Here is a 16110-nt window from a genome sequence, read left to right as displayed (position 1 = left end):
TCGTTTCTAGATTCTATATTCATAACTGCTTTCTTTAACAATTAGACTAGTTATAGTTTTTAAAAAAGCCTAAAAATAATAAATATATTATGATTGCCTTTCTCCGTCAGCTAGTGCAGCAGCAACTAATATCATTGGTGCTAAAACTGGGCACTGCATGGGGCTCTAGTAGTTAATCATTATTCTATTGGACATCTTCAGGTAGACATCAGTGTTATTGGTTACAAAAAGCCAGACGATGATTAAATGATGTTCAGTTGTGTTTCCAATTTTCTGTGATGACAGAAATAATGTATTTCTCAAACTCTTGACAAACACATCACTACTGTTACTTTCCAAAAAGCTAGTTAGTTAGGATGATAGCACAGCATTTATTCAGTTTCAGTGGCTGAAATTAGGTTTTAGTGCTGATGGTGGTACTTGCTTTAGTGCGGATGGTGGTACTTGTTTTAGTGGTGACAGTGGTACATGGTTTAGTGGTGACAGTGGTACTTGCTTTAGTGCGGATGGTGGTACTTGTTTTAGTTGTGACAGTGGTACTTGTTTTAGTGCTGACGGTGGTACTTGTTTTAGTGGTGACAGTGGTACTTGTTTTAGTGCTGACGGTGATTGTTTGCAAGATCTCTTCTAGTTAATCACTGAGTTTCTAATGTTATTTCAAAAAACACATGACGTTATGGTGTTTTGAGATCGCATAACGCCTTCACATTTATTAAACCGTTAGATATTCTAAAAAAATTACGAATATGACCTTTTTCAACCAAATAAGTTGTGAAGCAGTTAATTTGAATTACAAATTAACTGCTGGTCGGAAAATGTGACCTCTCTCAACCAAATCAACCGTAATGAGGGAATTACATTATTTGCTTTTTAGCTCCAAAATTGCTGCAGCTTTTAGAAAACCAGCAAAAATAAAACATTATAACTCTATATAACTTGTATAACATTGAAACTCAGCACAAAATTATATTTTGTAAAAAGCTAGTTTGAAGTTTCTGCTGCTCATTGTTATGCATTGTTTTGTTTACATGTCTAACTTCCCAGAAGGAACCATTATATCTTGTTTTACATAGCCAAAGATTTGCTCACTGAATCATAAAACTGTTTGAATTCTAATGGTCCCTTTCACCTTTTTTTGTTGAACTTCTTTAGAATGAGGTATGAGGATCCTAATTCATGGTATTCATGGCATAGTCATATATATATGTATATATAATAGAACGGTCAAACAGATAATTGTGTATTGTACAGTAATAGTGGTGTATTCACAACATGTTTGATATGGTAAACACATACATAGCAATGGTTTAATCATCCCTAGTAAAGACTCATTGCCGTACGGAATAATTTGTCCCTTAGTCGCTCAAATTGATGTGTCCTGTCTTTCAGTCCATCTGTAACTGTACACGGCAGTTTTATCGCAGTGTTTCCTGTATTCAACAATTTCTATTTTTAAGTAAACTTTTTCACCGACATCACGATTGTGGATGCCATTTTTGGTTGCACTAGAGACAAATTTTTACAATAAATTTCTCATTTCAGATAGGCTGAACAATTTCTGATTCCGAGTTGTGAAAGGAGAGGTGTGATTCTCTCAGGATGTTATAGGATTTCGAGAATCACCTAAACGAAAAATGTTTGCATGTGTCAAACTTGAAAACTCTGTCATTCAACAGATGATGATCGCTATGAACATGATTCGCTATGAACACGATTCGCTAGAACATGATCGCTATGCGAAGGTTGATTTGGTTAACCCATTAAGCATGTACACTCACTGAAAGTGGCACCCATTTGTCATCACTTGGGCTACAGTAGCGTGTACAAATCAGTTTTGTAGGGTAAATAATTCCATAACTTCAACTTTTACGTATAAGTTTTGTTTGTTATTTCATGTCATGCAATTAGTTGCTACCCAGTCCAGTCTTATCGCATCTGATTGGTTTTTTCTTAGATATGAGGTTAGATACGGAGATGACCTTCTGACAATCATGGAAACAGATGTAAGAGAGATAATCCTCTCTGAGCTGACGCCATACACTCACTACAACGTCTCAATAATAGCTTGCACAGGTATTGCTTCTATCACTCATAACAAGATGGTTATTGTCTCGTCTGCCTTCAATGGCTGTAAATCTCTGTTAACCCTTGGAGGCCTGGTCCTGAGATAATTGCTGAAAAATGTTTTTCCACCAGATTCTACATGTAAGGAAACTTGGTTAATAATTTTGCTTTTTTTCGTACTTGCGGTTTAGGTAGAGTTGTGATATTCTGATCGCTTTGTTTGGTATATGTTTTCAGTATATCGTAAAATCTCTATTTAAACGTCAATTTTATTTGAAAGCCACCTCTATTTTACCACCACTTCGACATTCTTTGATCTTGATTCAAAATAGCATAATAGCAAGTGATCAGTAGAAAAGTGTTCACAAAATTGCACTAATAATGACTCGGTTATATCAATAACAATTCACTCTTTGACTGTTTCTGTTCATATTGAAGTCAATTTTTCAACTCCAACCTTGTTGGTTTTTTCGTTAGAACATTGAAAGCAGCACCATAAAAATAATTAATGACTGTATCAGGCTAACAGTAATTCCTTGTTTAATGAGCTTTTGATACTTCCACGTATATAACAGACAGTTTACATTAGCAATGAAATCTGGACTACTAGTTTTATGCTAAAAGCTGTGCTTAGCGTGCATGCTGCTAACGGCTTCTCATTATTTTTGCAAAAAAGCGATGCGTAAAAGTTTTGCTCGGCTAAAAAAATTGTTTGGACGCTAATATTGACTAGTTCAGCAGAGGGGTTAAAGAAGAATTGAGGTCAGAAGACCTTGTGCAAGGTGTTGAACAGCCAGGAAAAGATGAAATGGTTCCAAATGAAAGCAGCAGTCAGAAGTTAACTAGCCAAACAAACGATGCTTGTAGTTTTGTTTCAAAATTGTCAGTTTTGTTTCTGCATGTATTATAAGTATAAGGTTGTGTATTTCACTTGTTCTTGAATATATATTTGTAGTATTTGATAGATAATATATATATATGTAAATTTGAAAGTATATGTGTCCCTTCAGCTATAGCTATTATTAGAATAGCTGTAGCTGGACAAAGCTGATGCAACGTCATGGCGTACTGTCATTAGAAGCCTAGTAACTAGCTTACTGGAATTTTCCATTGAAAATGTGCCAGGCTACTAGCAAGTGGCGGACAACTCTCATTATTTCTAATTGTTGATGAGTTGATTTTTAATATCATTTTCCATTGGCATTGTACCAGGCTAATAGCAAGTGGTAGGCAACTTTCATGACTTTTCATTGGTTATAAGCTGATTTTTAATACCCGGGCAACGCTGGAAGGCACAACTAGTTATTATATAAATTTGCAGATTTACAGTATATTATTTGATAGCATCAATGCAGTTGTTTAAATTCAGCTTTCAATGGATCGATGCTCACAACTCCTCATATGTTGTACATAAAAGTCAATTTTGACTGCAAACTGTAGCAAACATCAATGAATGCAATGAGCTTTTGTGCAACATTGTAAAGTATAGTTATAAATAAAAATATCCTTTCAAATTTAGAATGAAATATAAAATCAAAAGCTCTAACGAATTGCAATGCAAGGCCCAGGCTATAATATCATTGCAAGTTAATTGCAAGCAATAGATATCAACTGGTAAAGATATTTTTCAACTTCCCAAAGCATATACATTTAGAGATCTGTGGCAAGTTAGAGGTAAGTTAGCAGATGTCTTCCATACAAATGAGTTAATGTCGCTTCACGCGTAAAAGGGTTAAATTTATTTATCAAAATTCTGAAAAGCTATTTGAAAAATATGCCACCCTTTATTAGAATGTCACCTCCAATAAAACACGACTATAGAGGAAGGGTTGAAAAATAGAGCGTCATAGTGTTCAAATAGAGGTTTTACGGTAATTCTGAGGTTTCGAGTCAGTTGAACTATCAGTTCTTGAGATATATCATTATCAGGTATGAAGAGACAGCGAGAGACAGTGAGGGTATGTGGATTAGGTCAGGAACCTTCCATATAAGTGTAATGTAGATCATGCATTTTAGACCTGAGCACCCATGAATTCATTGAAAGCTATTAGTAACCCGCAAAGTAGTCTACAAGCTCCATTTCTTGCATGAAATATGGTTCATTTCGGCATTGTGCTTGCATATGTTCAGCGCTCATTAAAATGCTAATAAATTGCACATTTTTAGATGGAGGTTGCACTGAGAGCAACCCAGTTCTAGTGCGCACGAATGGAGCAAGGCCCGGAGGGCTGATGGCACCCAAACCCATAGTTCTCTCGCAGACATTCATAGCTGTGCAATGGGAAGAGGTCCAGTATTCTAATGGTCCAGGAGTTAGATACTCTCTCACCAGGGTCAAGGTTGCCCAGCCGTTAGCTGGTGAGTGAGCTGTCTCCAATATTGTTCTTTCTTCATTTTTTAAAATTTTCAATATTATTCCTTTAGTCAACTTATGTTGGCGTTTAATTCAATTTCGTGTGTTTCGTCTCACAGCTGAACCTACAGGGATAGACCTTTGGGTGGAAGTGTACAGCGGGCCTGGCTTGTACTATGAAGATAGAGGTCTCTCGTTGTACACCACATACGCCTATCGACTGACTGCCTACAATGACTATGGCTTCCTTACTAGTGACACATCACAGGCTGTTGTCACTCACAGTGGCCAGCCATTTGAAGCACCTGTTCTCACTGTCACAGTCGTTAGTCACACGACGTTGAAGGCTGATTGGACAATCCCAGGTAGGCAGAATGCACTAAAGGCTGTTTAGTTGCCACCTAAGATTTACCAATTACACTTTGTTCTTTAATGGAGGTAGGTCTTGAAAGTTTTATAAAGTTTACACAGTAATAAATTTTTCATGTTTCAATTTCAGCCGGTTACAGATTTGCATCTTTCAGTTTTGCCTTTTGTTTGATGGTTTGTTTAAATATTTCTGACTACAGATTTTAGCTGTTAAAATTGAAAAAATCTGCTATTTCAGTATTTCTAGAGCAACTGAAAGTCAGAGATTTTTTGTGTCGCTTTTTTAATATTAAAACCGGTTTTATATAAACAAAACCTCAAGCGATGTTAAGCTCTGTTGATTTGACAACTTGCAATATAATGATGCTCATACTGATAGACAGTATGAGCAAAATTCTGTACCTTTCACATTTTAATATATAAAAATTAATAACAACGATAACTACCAATTATTGTTACTAAGGTGAAAGTCTATTTCGTAACTATCGTAAAACCTCCAATTGAAAGGTTTCCAAGCGTTGAAAAATAGAGTGCCATGGCGTTCATTTAGAGGTTTTACGGTATGTTTTGTCTGCATTATTTTTCATGCTCTCTCTTGAGTCACTGCAGCATCAGTAGAGCAACTAGCAGCACTTTGTAATTAGTATTATGTATTTAATTTTGATGAATTATTAAGCAATTTTTGTGTGACTTCCAAGAGTGTTTTAGTATTGCTCATGGCTGCCTGTAAATTCAGATTGTGTTATCAGGGTTGTCCACTCCTGTTTTCCAGATGTTACAGTCCTGCAAGGAGCTGTAGAGTCATTCAGTCTTCTTGTCAACAACATGACCTACACATATGGCAGTGAGATAACTAGTGCTACCATAGACACCCTCACGCCTAACACCGACTACACATTCACACTCACTCTATATGTCTATGGAGGTCTCTTCATATCAACTGAGCCAGTTAAACAGAGAACAGCTGATGGAGGTATATCACCTACTTGTAGAGCTTCACACATGATTGTTAGGTTTAAAAAAGCTAAGTGACATATTTGGGTAGCTCGCTGTCTTGCTTAGTAAGACCTTGTAGTAATCATCTCTGTTAATGCTTACCCACCTATCAACTTATGATGCCAGACACCAGTGTCATAACTATTTTATTGTTTTGTATTTTCTCACACGCAGGCAGCAATGGTAAGCTTGGTTGCTTAGATTCATATAGCCTGTATTCTAACATTCTTGTTTGTTGTACGGGCACTCTAACGTTTACCCTCTTCACTAATATGCGTGTTGTGTTGGCAACCTTATAAGATCGAACAATTACAGTGTGATTAATGTTAAATTGTGATTTATTTAATGTTTGTTAGAGTTGTTAAGTTAATAGCTCTTTAGGCTCTGACATAGAAACTTTTAGATGAGAGTCAATTATTTCTTTAGACCTTTGAGTGACCTTTGACCTTTCAATGAAACCATCTATTTAGAGATTTCTGTAAGTTGAAAACAATATAATATTATATAATAATATAATATAAATAATATAATATAATGTTATCCACGAGCTTAGAGAGTATAAATGGGATCTTGGGAGTTGTGTTACTCTCATAACGTTTCTTGTGATGCTTACTGTTGATTTAATAGGCTCTAAAGCTCCATAATGTGTGTCTGCCACCTTTGGCAGCACTGTTCCAATGGTAAAACTTTCTTTCCAAAAGTAGTGACTTTAAAACTTATATGGCTTGAATTTGTGTTTTATTAAAGTGTGAATCTATCTTCTCTATAATAAGAGCCGTGTCAGTCCATCAGAAGGTTGGATGTTAAGAAAAAGATTGCATCACATAGGATTTGAACTCCAACATTTGGTTTCGCATGCAGGCACACTACCATCTGCACCACTCAACCACCTTGCTGTATTGTGGATTAATTATGCATATAGTTACTATAGAGAATGTTCTCTCAGGGCACACCAGACTGCCTGGATACCAGTAATGATAATTTTTGATGTGATGTTCTGAACCCTTGCTGTGATGTAGCTGATTACCTGGTGGCTTTGATAGACTCACGTCGTCTGTAATTTGTTGACTCACTGATGAATGATATTTATTCTATTCTAGTACCTCAGGGAGTAGCACCTCCTCAGCTGTTTGTGGTCAGCGACACTGCCATACGAGTCGCTTGGGTGGAACCCTTACAACCCAATGGGGAGATAATTTCATACTATCTGTATCTGAATGGTATGAGACTCACAGAAGTAAACTCTTCTGAGCCTGGTAGTCACGTCATTGAGGGACTCCAACCTTACACAGTCTATGAGTTTATGGTATGTACATGCATCCTAACACTATTTACAAAATTATATGTAAGTTGGGTCTATGGTATGTACCTCCAACTTGGTGCTCTTTACTAGTTCACTTTTATTTGGGGTTTATGATACATTTATATAACTACATCTCAATAAAGTATTTTAGGTTACATCTGCTGGAAGTTGACAGTATGTACCATCATATTACTGTTGTCTAACTTAGCTGGGGCTTTAATATATCTACCATTTTGACTGCAGCTATTGCGCTACCCCCTCACATTGTTTCAGTGCAAAATAGATTTTGCCGAAATTTGTAAGTGTAGGCACAACATTGAATGGGTAACTCGTATCTTGCAGATGATAAAAACTTGAAATCATTTTGCAGGATCTTCCTTGACGTATCAGTTTCAATGTGTCAATCTAGTTTACCTTTATGTTACCTCCATGGGAGTAAATTAAGGCCCATCGACTAGTTTCTATGACATAGTTTAGTTACATTGTAATTCATCTGCAGACGCAGTGATTTGATAATCATTATGATTTCTGTCCACTCTACTTTGTTCTGTATTGAACATCTTTAGGCGTACACTCTCTACCTGGTATTAAACAGTTCTAGGTGTACACTCTCTACTCTGTTCTGTATTAAACAGCTCTAGGTGTACACTCTCTACTCTGTTCTGTATTAAACAGCTCTAAGGTGTACACTCTCTACTCTGTTCTGTATTAAACAGCTCTAAGGTGTACACTCTCTACTCTGTTCTGTATTAAACAGCTCTAGGCGTACACTCTCTACTTTACTCTGTATTAAACAGCTATAGGTGTACACTCTCTACTCTGTATTAAACAGCTATAGGTGTACACTCTCTACTCCGTTCTGTATTAAACAGCTCTAGGTGTACACTCTCTACTCTGTTATGTATTAAACAGCTCTAGGTGTACACTCTCTACTCTACTCTGTTCTGCATTAAACAGCTCTAAGGTGTACAATTTCTACTATGTATTAAACAGCTCTAGGTGTACACTATCTACTCTACCCTGTATTAAACAGCTTTAGGTGTACACTCTCTACTCTGTTATGTATTAAACAGCTTTAAGGTGTACACTCTCTACTCTGTTCTGTATTAAACAGTTCTAGGTGTACACTCTCTTATCTGTATTAAACAGCTCGAGGTGTGTACTGTTTACGCCTGTGTGAACAGCAGCTCCATTCAAGGGACAACTGCTGAGTCTCAACCCCAAGGCCTTGCCTTACCCGACCTACAGGTTCTCTCGGCTACAGAAGTACAGATTAGCTGGACTGAGCCAATGCTAGCCAACGGTATACTCCTTCATTACAGCTTATACCGAAGAAATGTAACAAGCTGTTCTGCAATGTGAGTATAGTTTACATAATAATTATCTTGACTGTAACTCAAGAACCTCAAGTTGTTCTGCAATGTGAGTATAGTTTACATAATAATTATCTTGACTGTAACTCAGGAACCTCAAGTTGTTCTGCAATGTGAGTATAGTTTACATAATAATTATCTTGACTGTAACTCAGGAACCTCAAGTTGTTCTGCAATGTGAGTATAGTTTACATAATAATTATCTTGACTGTAACTCAAGAACATCTTTGACTCACATTCCCTAGCCTTTTCAAGAAGAAATTTGATTAATAACACCGATCTATTGTAGAACTAATTGTTATCTAATAGAATCTATTGTTGTAGTTGTCCAACCGTGCTATGTTAGTAGTATTCATCAACAGCCCATAAATTATTTTCTCAATTATAGCTAGCATAACTAATGATGATAAATATTTGGTAACTGATCTACTAAGTGTGTCCAGCACATCAAAACTTGCAGTAGGACATCATCAGCTACTCACTTCTGAACCTAGCAAAGGCTATTTTTCTATTTGTCAACATTAACAAACTGATGTCTATTCAATCTTGTAGTATGACCTGCGCTTGTAGAGTACTGTTTCTTATTTATTAGCCACGATGTAGAACAACTGCATTGAGCAATCATTGAAACTCTCAGTGCCTCAGTTGATTCTTGTTGTTATATTACCAGAGACCCTGACGACTCGCTAGGCCTTGATAAGTGTGACTATGTCGAGTGCACTGCATTACAAACCTTTTGTGGGGGAGCTTGTTACAACGGGTCTACATTATGTTGTGATGGCGTGGCACACACCCCTATTGACGGCTTCACATGCTGTGGTACTGCTTATATACAAGCAGGAAACAGTGCTGACGATGTTTGCTGCGGAGGAATATTCTACACAAAGGCTGACAAGTTTGAGTGCTGTTACGGAAGGTCTGTATGATCATACTCTGTTTGCTTGCTCTCACTAGTATTATTACCTCTGTAATGCATTCTGGAAAGTCAACAGTTAGATTTGGATAGGATAAAATGAAGGCTCTTCTCTTTGACGACATGGGTTATCACTGCTTTGGCTGTACTTGGCGAAACTTTTGAGACTTGCGACTATCTAATAAGTAGACCATGTAAATCTTACCGATGACTTCTATCTGGAACGTTATCTCGACAAACTGGGATGGCAAGTCTTGTTAGCTCATTCGCTACAGGAAGCCTTTATAATGGCTCCCCTTAGTACCTACACAAAAACATGGATCACGGATTACAGAATTATCAGATCCATGGAAAGTTTTGCTACAATAAATGTAGGATATCGGGTTATCATTTTGTAAAAACCTGAACCAGTTAATTTTTTTTACTCTGAATTCAAAGCATAATGTTGTGATTTCAAAATGTTTTTATCGTCGTTATAGGATGGATAGAGAGAAAAGCTGTTTAACATTGCGCCTCAGGTATTCCTGATAACAATACATTTTATGTTTGAGAATGGGAGTATGCATTTTTGTCAAACTGCGAAAACGATAGCGTTTTGATTTTTCAGTCAGTTTTACAAATAACAAAAAAATTTAAAGATGACCTTTGTGTGCCAAATACAAAGGTCATGCCAAATTGATTCTTCTGCAGAATTTTCTGCTGATTTAAAAAAAATTTAAATTTAAGCTTTGTGACAGAAACTAGCTTTTAAAGTAAAAATACTAAGTGTGTGTCAGCAAATCTTTCAGCATAAATTGATTCTGTCAGAATGAGGAAAAGATTTCATAGGGAAAAAGTTAACTAACATCTCTGTTGATGTAACTGCTAGTGAATGTTACGTATAAAGTTTACTTGAACCAGGTTCATGCCATCTGACAATTATGTTCACAAGTACGCATGTGGTAAATGTGATGTTACCATACAATGTAAACACATGTTCGGCACACAATACATGTGGGTTAGGATCACAGTGATCTGCTTTTAAAGTAAATACTTTTCACTCTGAGCTTGTGCTTACATTCAGATGCCAAATTCAGTTTTTATGACTAAAGAGACAATCGTATAGACAGCATTAGCTAATATACCTAAGCAGCTATACTCATCACAAAAGAGATGTTTCATTCTTGTATATTTTTGAAATCTACTCGAATATGAATTTTTCGAATGCATGCCTTTACAGTTAGTACATCAATATGGTATGGTATGTATATCGTATCTGTATCTAAATATAGTGGACAGATAATACATGTATATTAATATTCCAGTTACTAAAATGTTGATAACTCTATAAGAATGTCTTCAGATGTTTGAGTGTTTGTAATTCATTTTAAGTTCGTGAAATTAATCACATAATGTTACTTGTCTACAGTGATGTCACATAGTGCTCTCGATGTTTGCATTTGGTCTAATGATAAGGAAAAACTAGATCAAGTTGTATGTTCCCATCTGCATCGTATGATAAGCATACATATACAGTGTAGTACACATATATTCACAGTCCCATCACCACAGTGTTTAAATGGTTTCTAATGTGAAGCAGAGTTGATCGTAATTATGAGAATAACTACGATCATCAAATAATTTTTGTTATGTTCCTTGACATTTATGGCATAAACTCAGACCATACATACTATAAATGTTTGAGAACTAAGTTTTGTAGACATTCTGTTTGTCAACTAAATAGAATTGTCTCAAAAAATATAATATATTTATTGGGCACCCATTCTGCTCTATTGTGTGATAGACAGTTAGGGCTGGCCAACTGAATATTAAGGCGCTGCTAATATCCAAAAGGGCACCAATTAAATTTCACAAAGCGATATCTATATATAAATCTCAAAGTTCGCCTATTTGTTCTTCGGTATGTCTGGCTATAGCTTTTAAAATTTTAAAATTAAATTCTCACATCGTGGTAGATGTGAACTCACGAAGATTGTCACCGCAGATTTGTAATCCAATGGTTTAACCACGAGTCTATGAAGGCTCTTATGATTTATAGCTCTTATTATATACTGTATACATCCTTTTCCCGATTTCACACGCTAAATGACATATTAGTTGAAATTTTATTAACTCTTTGAAACAATGCTTTTTCGTCTTCGCCGTACTAGGGCTAATTTGTTTTCTCCAAAACGATATCAACAACTTCTCTCTAAATTAAATTTTGGTGATCGTATCTCAGCTCAGCGTCATCCGTAATGGTAAAAGGGGGTTCGCAAACAGATATGTGATAGAATTTTGGTTAAAGGTTAATTAAAATGCACACTAAAACTTCCTTCAATTATGTTTTTAGTAAGCTAAATTCATTTAAGTTAGGTTCAGCGTTTATGTTCCATGTTTGTCTCGAAGATAAAAACTTTCTACATAGTACAATGTAATGTTACATTTTCTGGCAGATCAAAACAAAATGCACTAAAGTTATTGTAGGTAACTATAGTTACTAAGGTTAACACATTACTTTGTTACTATTTTTTAATGATGATGATTTTTACCAGACAGTGATTGCATTAGATAATTATTAAGGGTTTCTAGACCACTCAATACGTCTGTACGATACGATTTTTTATTGTAATCGTAGCAAAATAGACTATATTTAGCCATTCTTTTCTAATGGTTTCACATTTACATTTAGGCACATTTACATTTTTATTTTTCCTTCTAATTTATTTCACCAAAACGCTTCTTCATGATATGAAATTTAAAAGTTGTTTGGAAAAGTTTGAAAACCTTTACAGTTGGTTTATTTCTTTTCTTAATTCATTTGAACTGCACAAAAAAACACATTTTTTACGATATGAAGTTTAAAAGTTTGAATGGTATATGATGTATATGTTAAATAAAAATAAATTTTCTGTCAAAAGATTTTTTTAGTACCTGGAAAACGCCGGGCATTCTCCTAGTCACTATATACATATTCAAAAACAGTGCTAAATTTGGCCAATTTTTTTGATGGATATATGCTTAGTTTTTTTCAATCTTTTGTTGTATTGTACAGATACCCTTATGTTACACCAAAACCAGGCTAAAAGGCAAACATTTGTTAATATATAATAATATTCATGTGTAAAACATCCTAAGTTTTCCATTGATGTTTATATTGCCATAATTCATCTGATAAATACATAACAAACTATTAGTTAATAACAAGTTTATTTTAAGCAGTCCCATAATTACAATCACCACTGTATATCTTTAAAGAATAGTCTGGACAAGCTCCTTGTTGTTGTAGAGATCTCTATTGTTCATGGAGTAACTTTGAACATTCTCACCGTTTTCACATCGGCAGCAATATAGACTTGTCTTTTAGATCGACAGCAATATAAACTTACCTGACATTTACATTGGCAGCAATATAGACTTACCTGACATTTAGATCGGCAGCGATATAGACTTATCTGACATTTACATTGGCAGCAATATAGACTTACCTGACATTTAGATCGGCAGCAATATAGACTTATCTGACATTCACATTGGCAGCGATATAGACTTATCTGACATTCACATCGGCAGCAGTATAGACTTAACACAGAGAATAATATAGAGTTACAAGTTATTACAAGTTTATTTTAAGCAGTCCCGTAATTATGATCATCACTTTTGTTGAGAATATTTGCTATATTATCTGGTAGCATATATTTATTATTCTCACAAAGAACCTGACACAACCTACTGAGAAGACTGAGTAAGTCTGTTACTAGGTGAGTGATCAAAGGTAATAAATGTAACAGTGGTTAGTAGAGTATAACAGCGGTTAGTAGAGTATAACAGTGGTTAGTAGAGTATAACAGTGGTTAGTAGAGTATAACACTGGTTAGTAGAGTATAATAGCTGTTAGTAGAGTATAACAGTTGTTAGCAGAGTTTAACAGTTGTTAGCAGAGTTTAACAGTTGTTAGCAGAATATAATAGTTATTAGCAGAATATAATAGTTATTAGCAGAGTATAACAGATTAACAGATATTATAAAAATTAGGTTAGCTAGACCTCTTAGCTTGTTAGACTGATGCTCCAGTTAGATATCACATTTTTTATTGTTCAGTACACCCTCAGGATACGATTTTAATGCGTTCCAAGGTAGGCATTGTATAGGGAAAAATCTCGTATGAGGGTATTAAAACCAAAGTAATTATATAATGCAAACATCCCCTGGTAAAAAACATCAAAATTTTATACAAGTGCTGTACATATTAAAAATTAGTACCAAAATGGTATGTTAACTTTAATAACTATAGTTACCTACAGTAGCATTAGTATATTTAGTGTATTTATTGATTATGATCTGTATTAAAATGTAGCGTTACAATGTTCTATGTGCAGTACATACTGTAGAGAGTCCCTACCTTCAAGACAGACGTATGTATAGCATAAACTCTGAATTCATTTAAAATAAGATTAGCTTACTAAACACATACTTGAAGCTGAGGTTTAGTATGTGTTTTTAACTATTTTACTGAATTTCAGCTTTTTATCACTAAAATTTTATCACCTGTAAGTTTCTGGCTTTGTTTTGAATATAATTTTAGCCGATCTCATTAAAACCTTTTTCAACCTAATTCGGCAAGAAAGCATAAATGATGTTGATTTCATGATAAAGTGGATTTCTGTTAGCAGGTTAAGAGAAGTTGTGTGATCACTGACCCTCTGTTTGAGGAGATTGCTACTTAAACTTTGCAACTGAGTTTAAAGGGAGAAAATGACAGTTTTACACTTGATAATTGCTGAAATTAGAGAGATCAGTCATCGTGTCTCTTTCAGGCATTGTGAAAATGTTTTCGGCGAACAGCATTTCGGCGTCTTTGTTATTTTGACATACGTAATAAACACACCGACTGGCAAATTTGAACTCGGGCGAAAATTTTGTTGAATTCGTATGGTGAAATATGATTTGTATGGTGAAATAAGATTTGAATGGTGAGGGGAAAAAATTATCATGTTCCATTTCGTAAGGTGACAATCATATATCAGGGTAATCGTATCCTGAGGGTGCACTGTATTCAGAATTTTAAAAAAGTCAACGACCTGGGATACGATGTTGCGGAAGTCCCTTATGGAATTATTGTAGTTTTGGCAAATTGGTTTTCTGCATTTTATTGGTTGTTATTTGCTGTTGGCAGGTATGTAGAGGTACCAGAGGACCACATTTGCTGTGCAGACGGTGACCGGCTGAACATAGGCTATGGGGATTATTGCTGTGGTTCTATACCATATTCATCAGTAGGGGCTCAGTTGTGCTGTCAAGGTAAGTAGTGTCTACATACAAAGCAGGAAGCATATTTGTGGCTAAAAACACATTCAAAGGCTTTGTTATGCTCAATCTGAGTTCTCACCACCTGTCGGTCTACTTTTTGTTACCAACAATGTAGAAACCATTGTACTGGATGCAGTATACAGGTGTATTACCTGAGCCATGGTTAGTTGATGCAGTACACAGGTGTATTACTCAAGTCATGGTTAGTTGATGCAGTATACAAATGTATTGCCTGAGCCATGGTTAGTTGATGCAGTATACAGGTTTATCACTTGAGTCATGATTAGTTGGCCTAGTTAAACTCGATCACCTTCCACTAATTAAAGTTGAATATTAAAAATATTAACAAGAGAAGCTGAGTAGATCATATGGCAATTACAAAGAGAGCTCATTTATTGTGTGCCGTTAGGCAATATTTATTTAGTTTATTTGTAAATGCCATGGCCTTGGTACATTGAGTGAAATTTTGAGTGTTTCTCTAATGATTGCTTTGTACTAGATTTTACAGTAAATTTGCTAGAAGTTCCTAGAAGTTGACTCGGCTGATTGTACAGCCATGTGAAAATAACATTCAGGAATGCTACTTACATGTATCTTTTGTGTTTAATAGGAACTCTGCATGAATCGTTTGAACAGCAGTGTTGTGGGGATGCAGTAGTATCTCTAGATTCTGTTTGTTGTGGCGATGAAGCGACAGGGTTATCATATACGAAGGAAGAAGGAAAGACATGTTGTGGAATAGAATATGTGCCCGAGGATCGGACATCTTGCTGTCGAAGCTCTCTAGGTTTCTATAAGGTTGGTATTTCTATGGTACAGGGTATTTGTTATCTTTTTTAGGTTGTGTCTATATATATAAACAAGTGTGAGCTATTTCTGTGTTTCATACGGTGAAGTTTTTATCAATCAATAAATTTATTGTTTCATGGCGTCTTTTTCATCAATTTTCAATGCTTCCTAATGTTGTCATGCAGTCATGCGTATTATCTGAAAATGTGCAAAGGTGTAGGATAATTTTATTTGTTAATTGCACTGAGTATTATAGGCTTTTTTTTCTTTCGCCGTATGTCCAGAGTTGTCCTTTCACCATTCATCGTCAACTATGGCCGCCGTGAACCAATAGCATCGACGAAACAACGCGGATACGTCGGGAAAGTTTGCAGCTGTCAAACCTTACCGGTATTTCACCAATCATTGGTGACAGCCTGTCCATTGTGCACTATTTCGGGGAAAGTAATTCGCGGTCTCAGATAGCATGATTTCTTTATTTTTGTTCATGATAGTGGCTGCGGGACGAGTATTTGATTTGAGCTCATGAAAACAAAGAGGTTCCTTTGAGAAAGATTAAAAAGAAAAATGAGAACACTACATCGCGAAGTATTTGTGACGCAACCAGGCATGAGTTTGTGATAGTGTGAACATTATCATCGACATTAATTGAAGTATTGTG

General features: G+C 35.6%; 1 protein-coding gene across 1 annotated transcript in view; it reads left to right on the top strand.

Moving 5' to 3' along the window:
• LOC137400473 (usherin-like) overlaps positions 1-16110 on the top strand; it is a 108377-nt gene that overhangs the window by 56247 nt on the left and 36020 nt on the right. Inside the window, 9 exon segments of the mRNA XM_068086797.1 lie at positions 1955-2073; positions 4231-4422; positions 4537-4782; positions 5559-5759; positions 6883-7088; positions 8235-8443; positions 9129-9374; positions 14527-14651; positions 15271-15458. Coding sequence (XP_067942898.1) covers positions 1955-2073; positions 4231-4422; positions 4537-4782; positions 5559-5759; positions 6883-7088; positions 8235-8443; positions 9129-9374; positions 14527-14651; positions 15271-15458 — 1732 coding nt within the window.

Source organism: Watersipora subatra, chromosome 7 (genome assembly GCF_963576615.1).
Source record: "Watersipora subatra chromosome 7, tzWatSuba1.1, whole genome shotgun sequence".
In the NCBI taxonomy this organism is placed as follows: Eukaryota; Metazoa; Bryozoa; class Gymnolaemata; order Cheilostomatida; family Watersiporidae; genus Watersipora; species Watersipora subatra.
The sequence above is the reverse complement of the archived record's forward strand: the minus strand, read 5'-3'. Positions and strand labels throughout refer to the sequence as shown.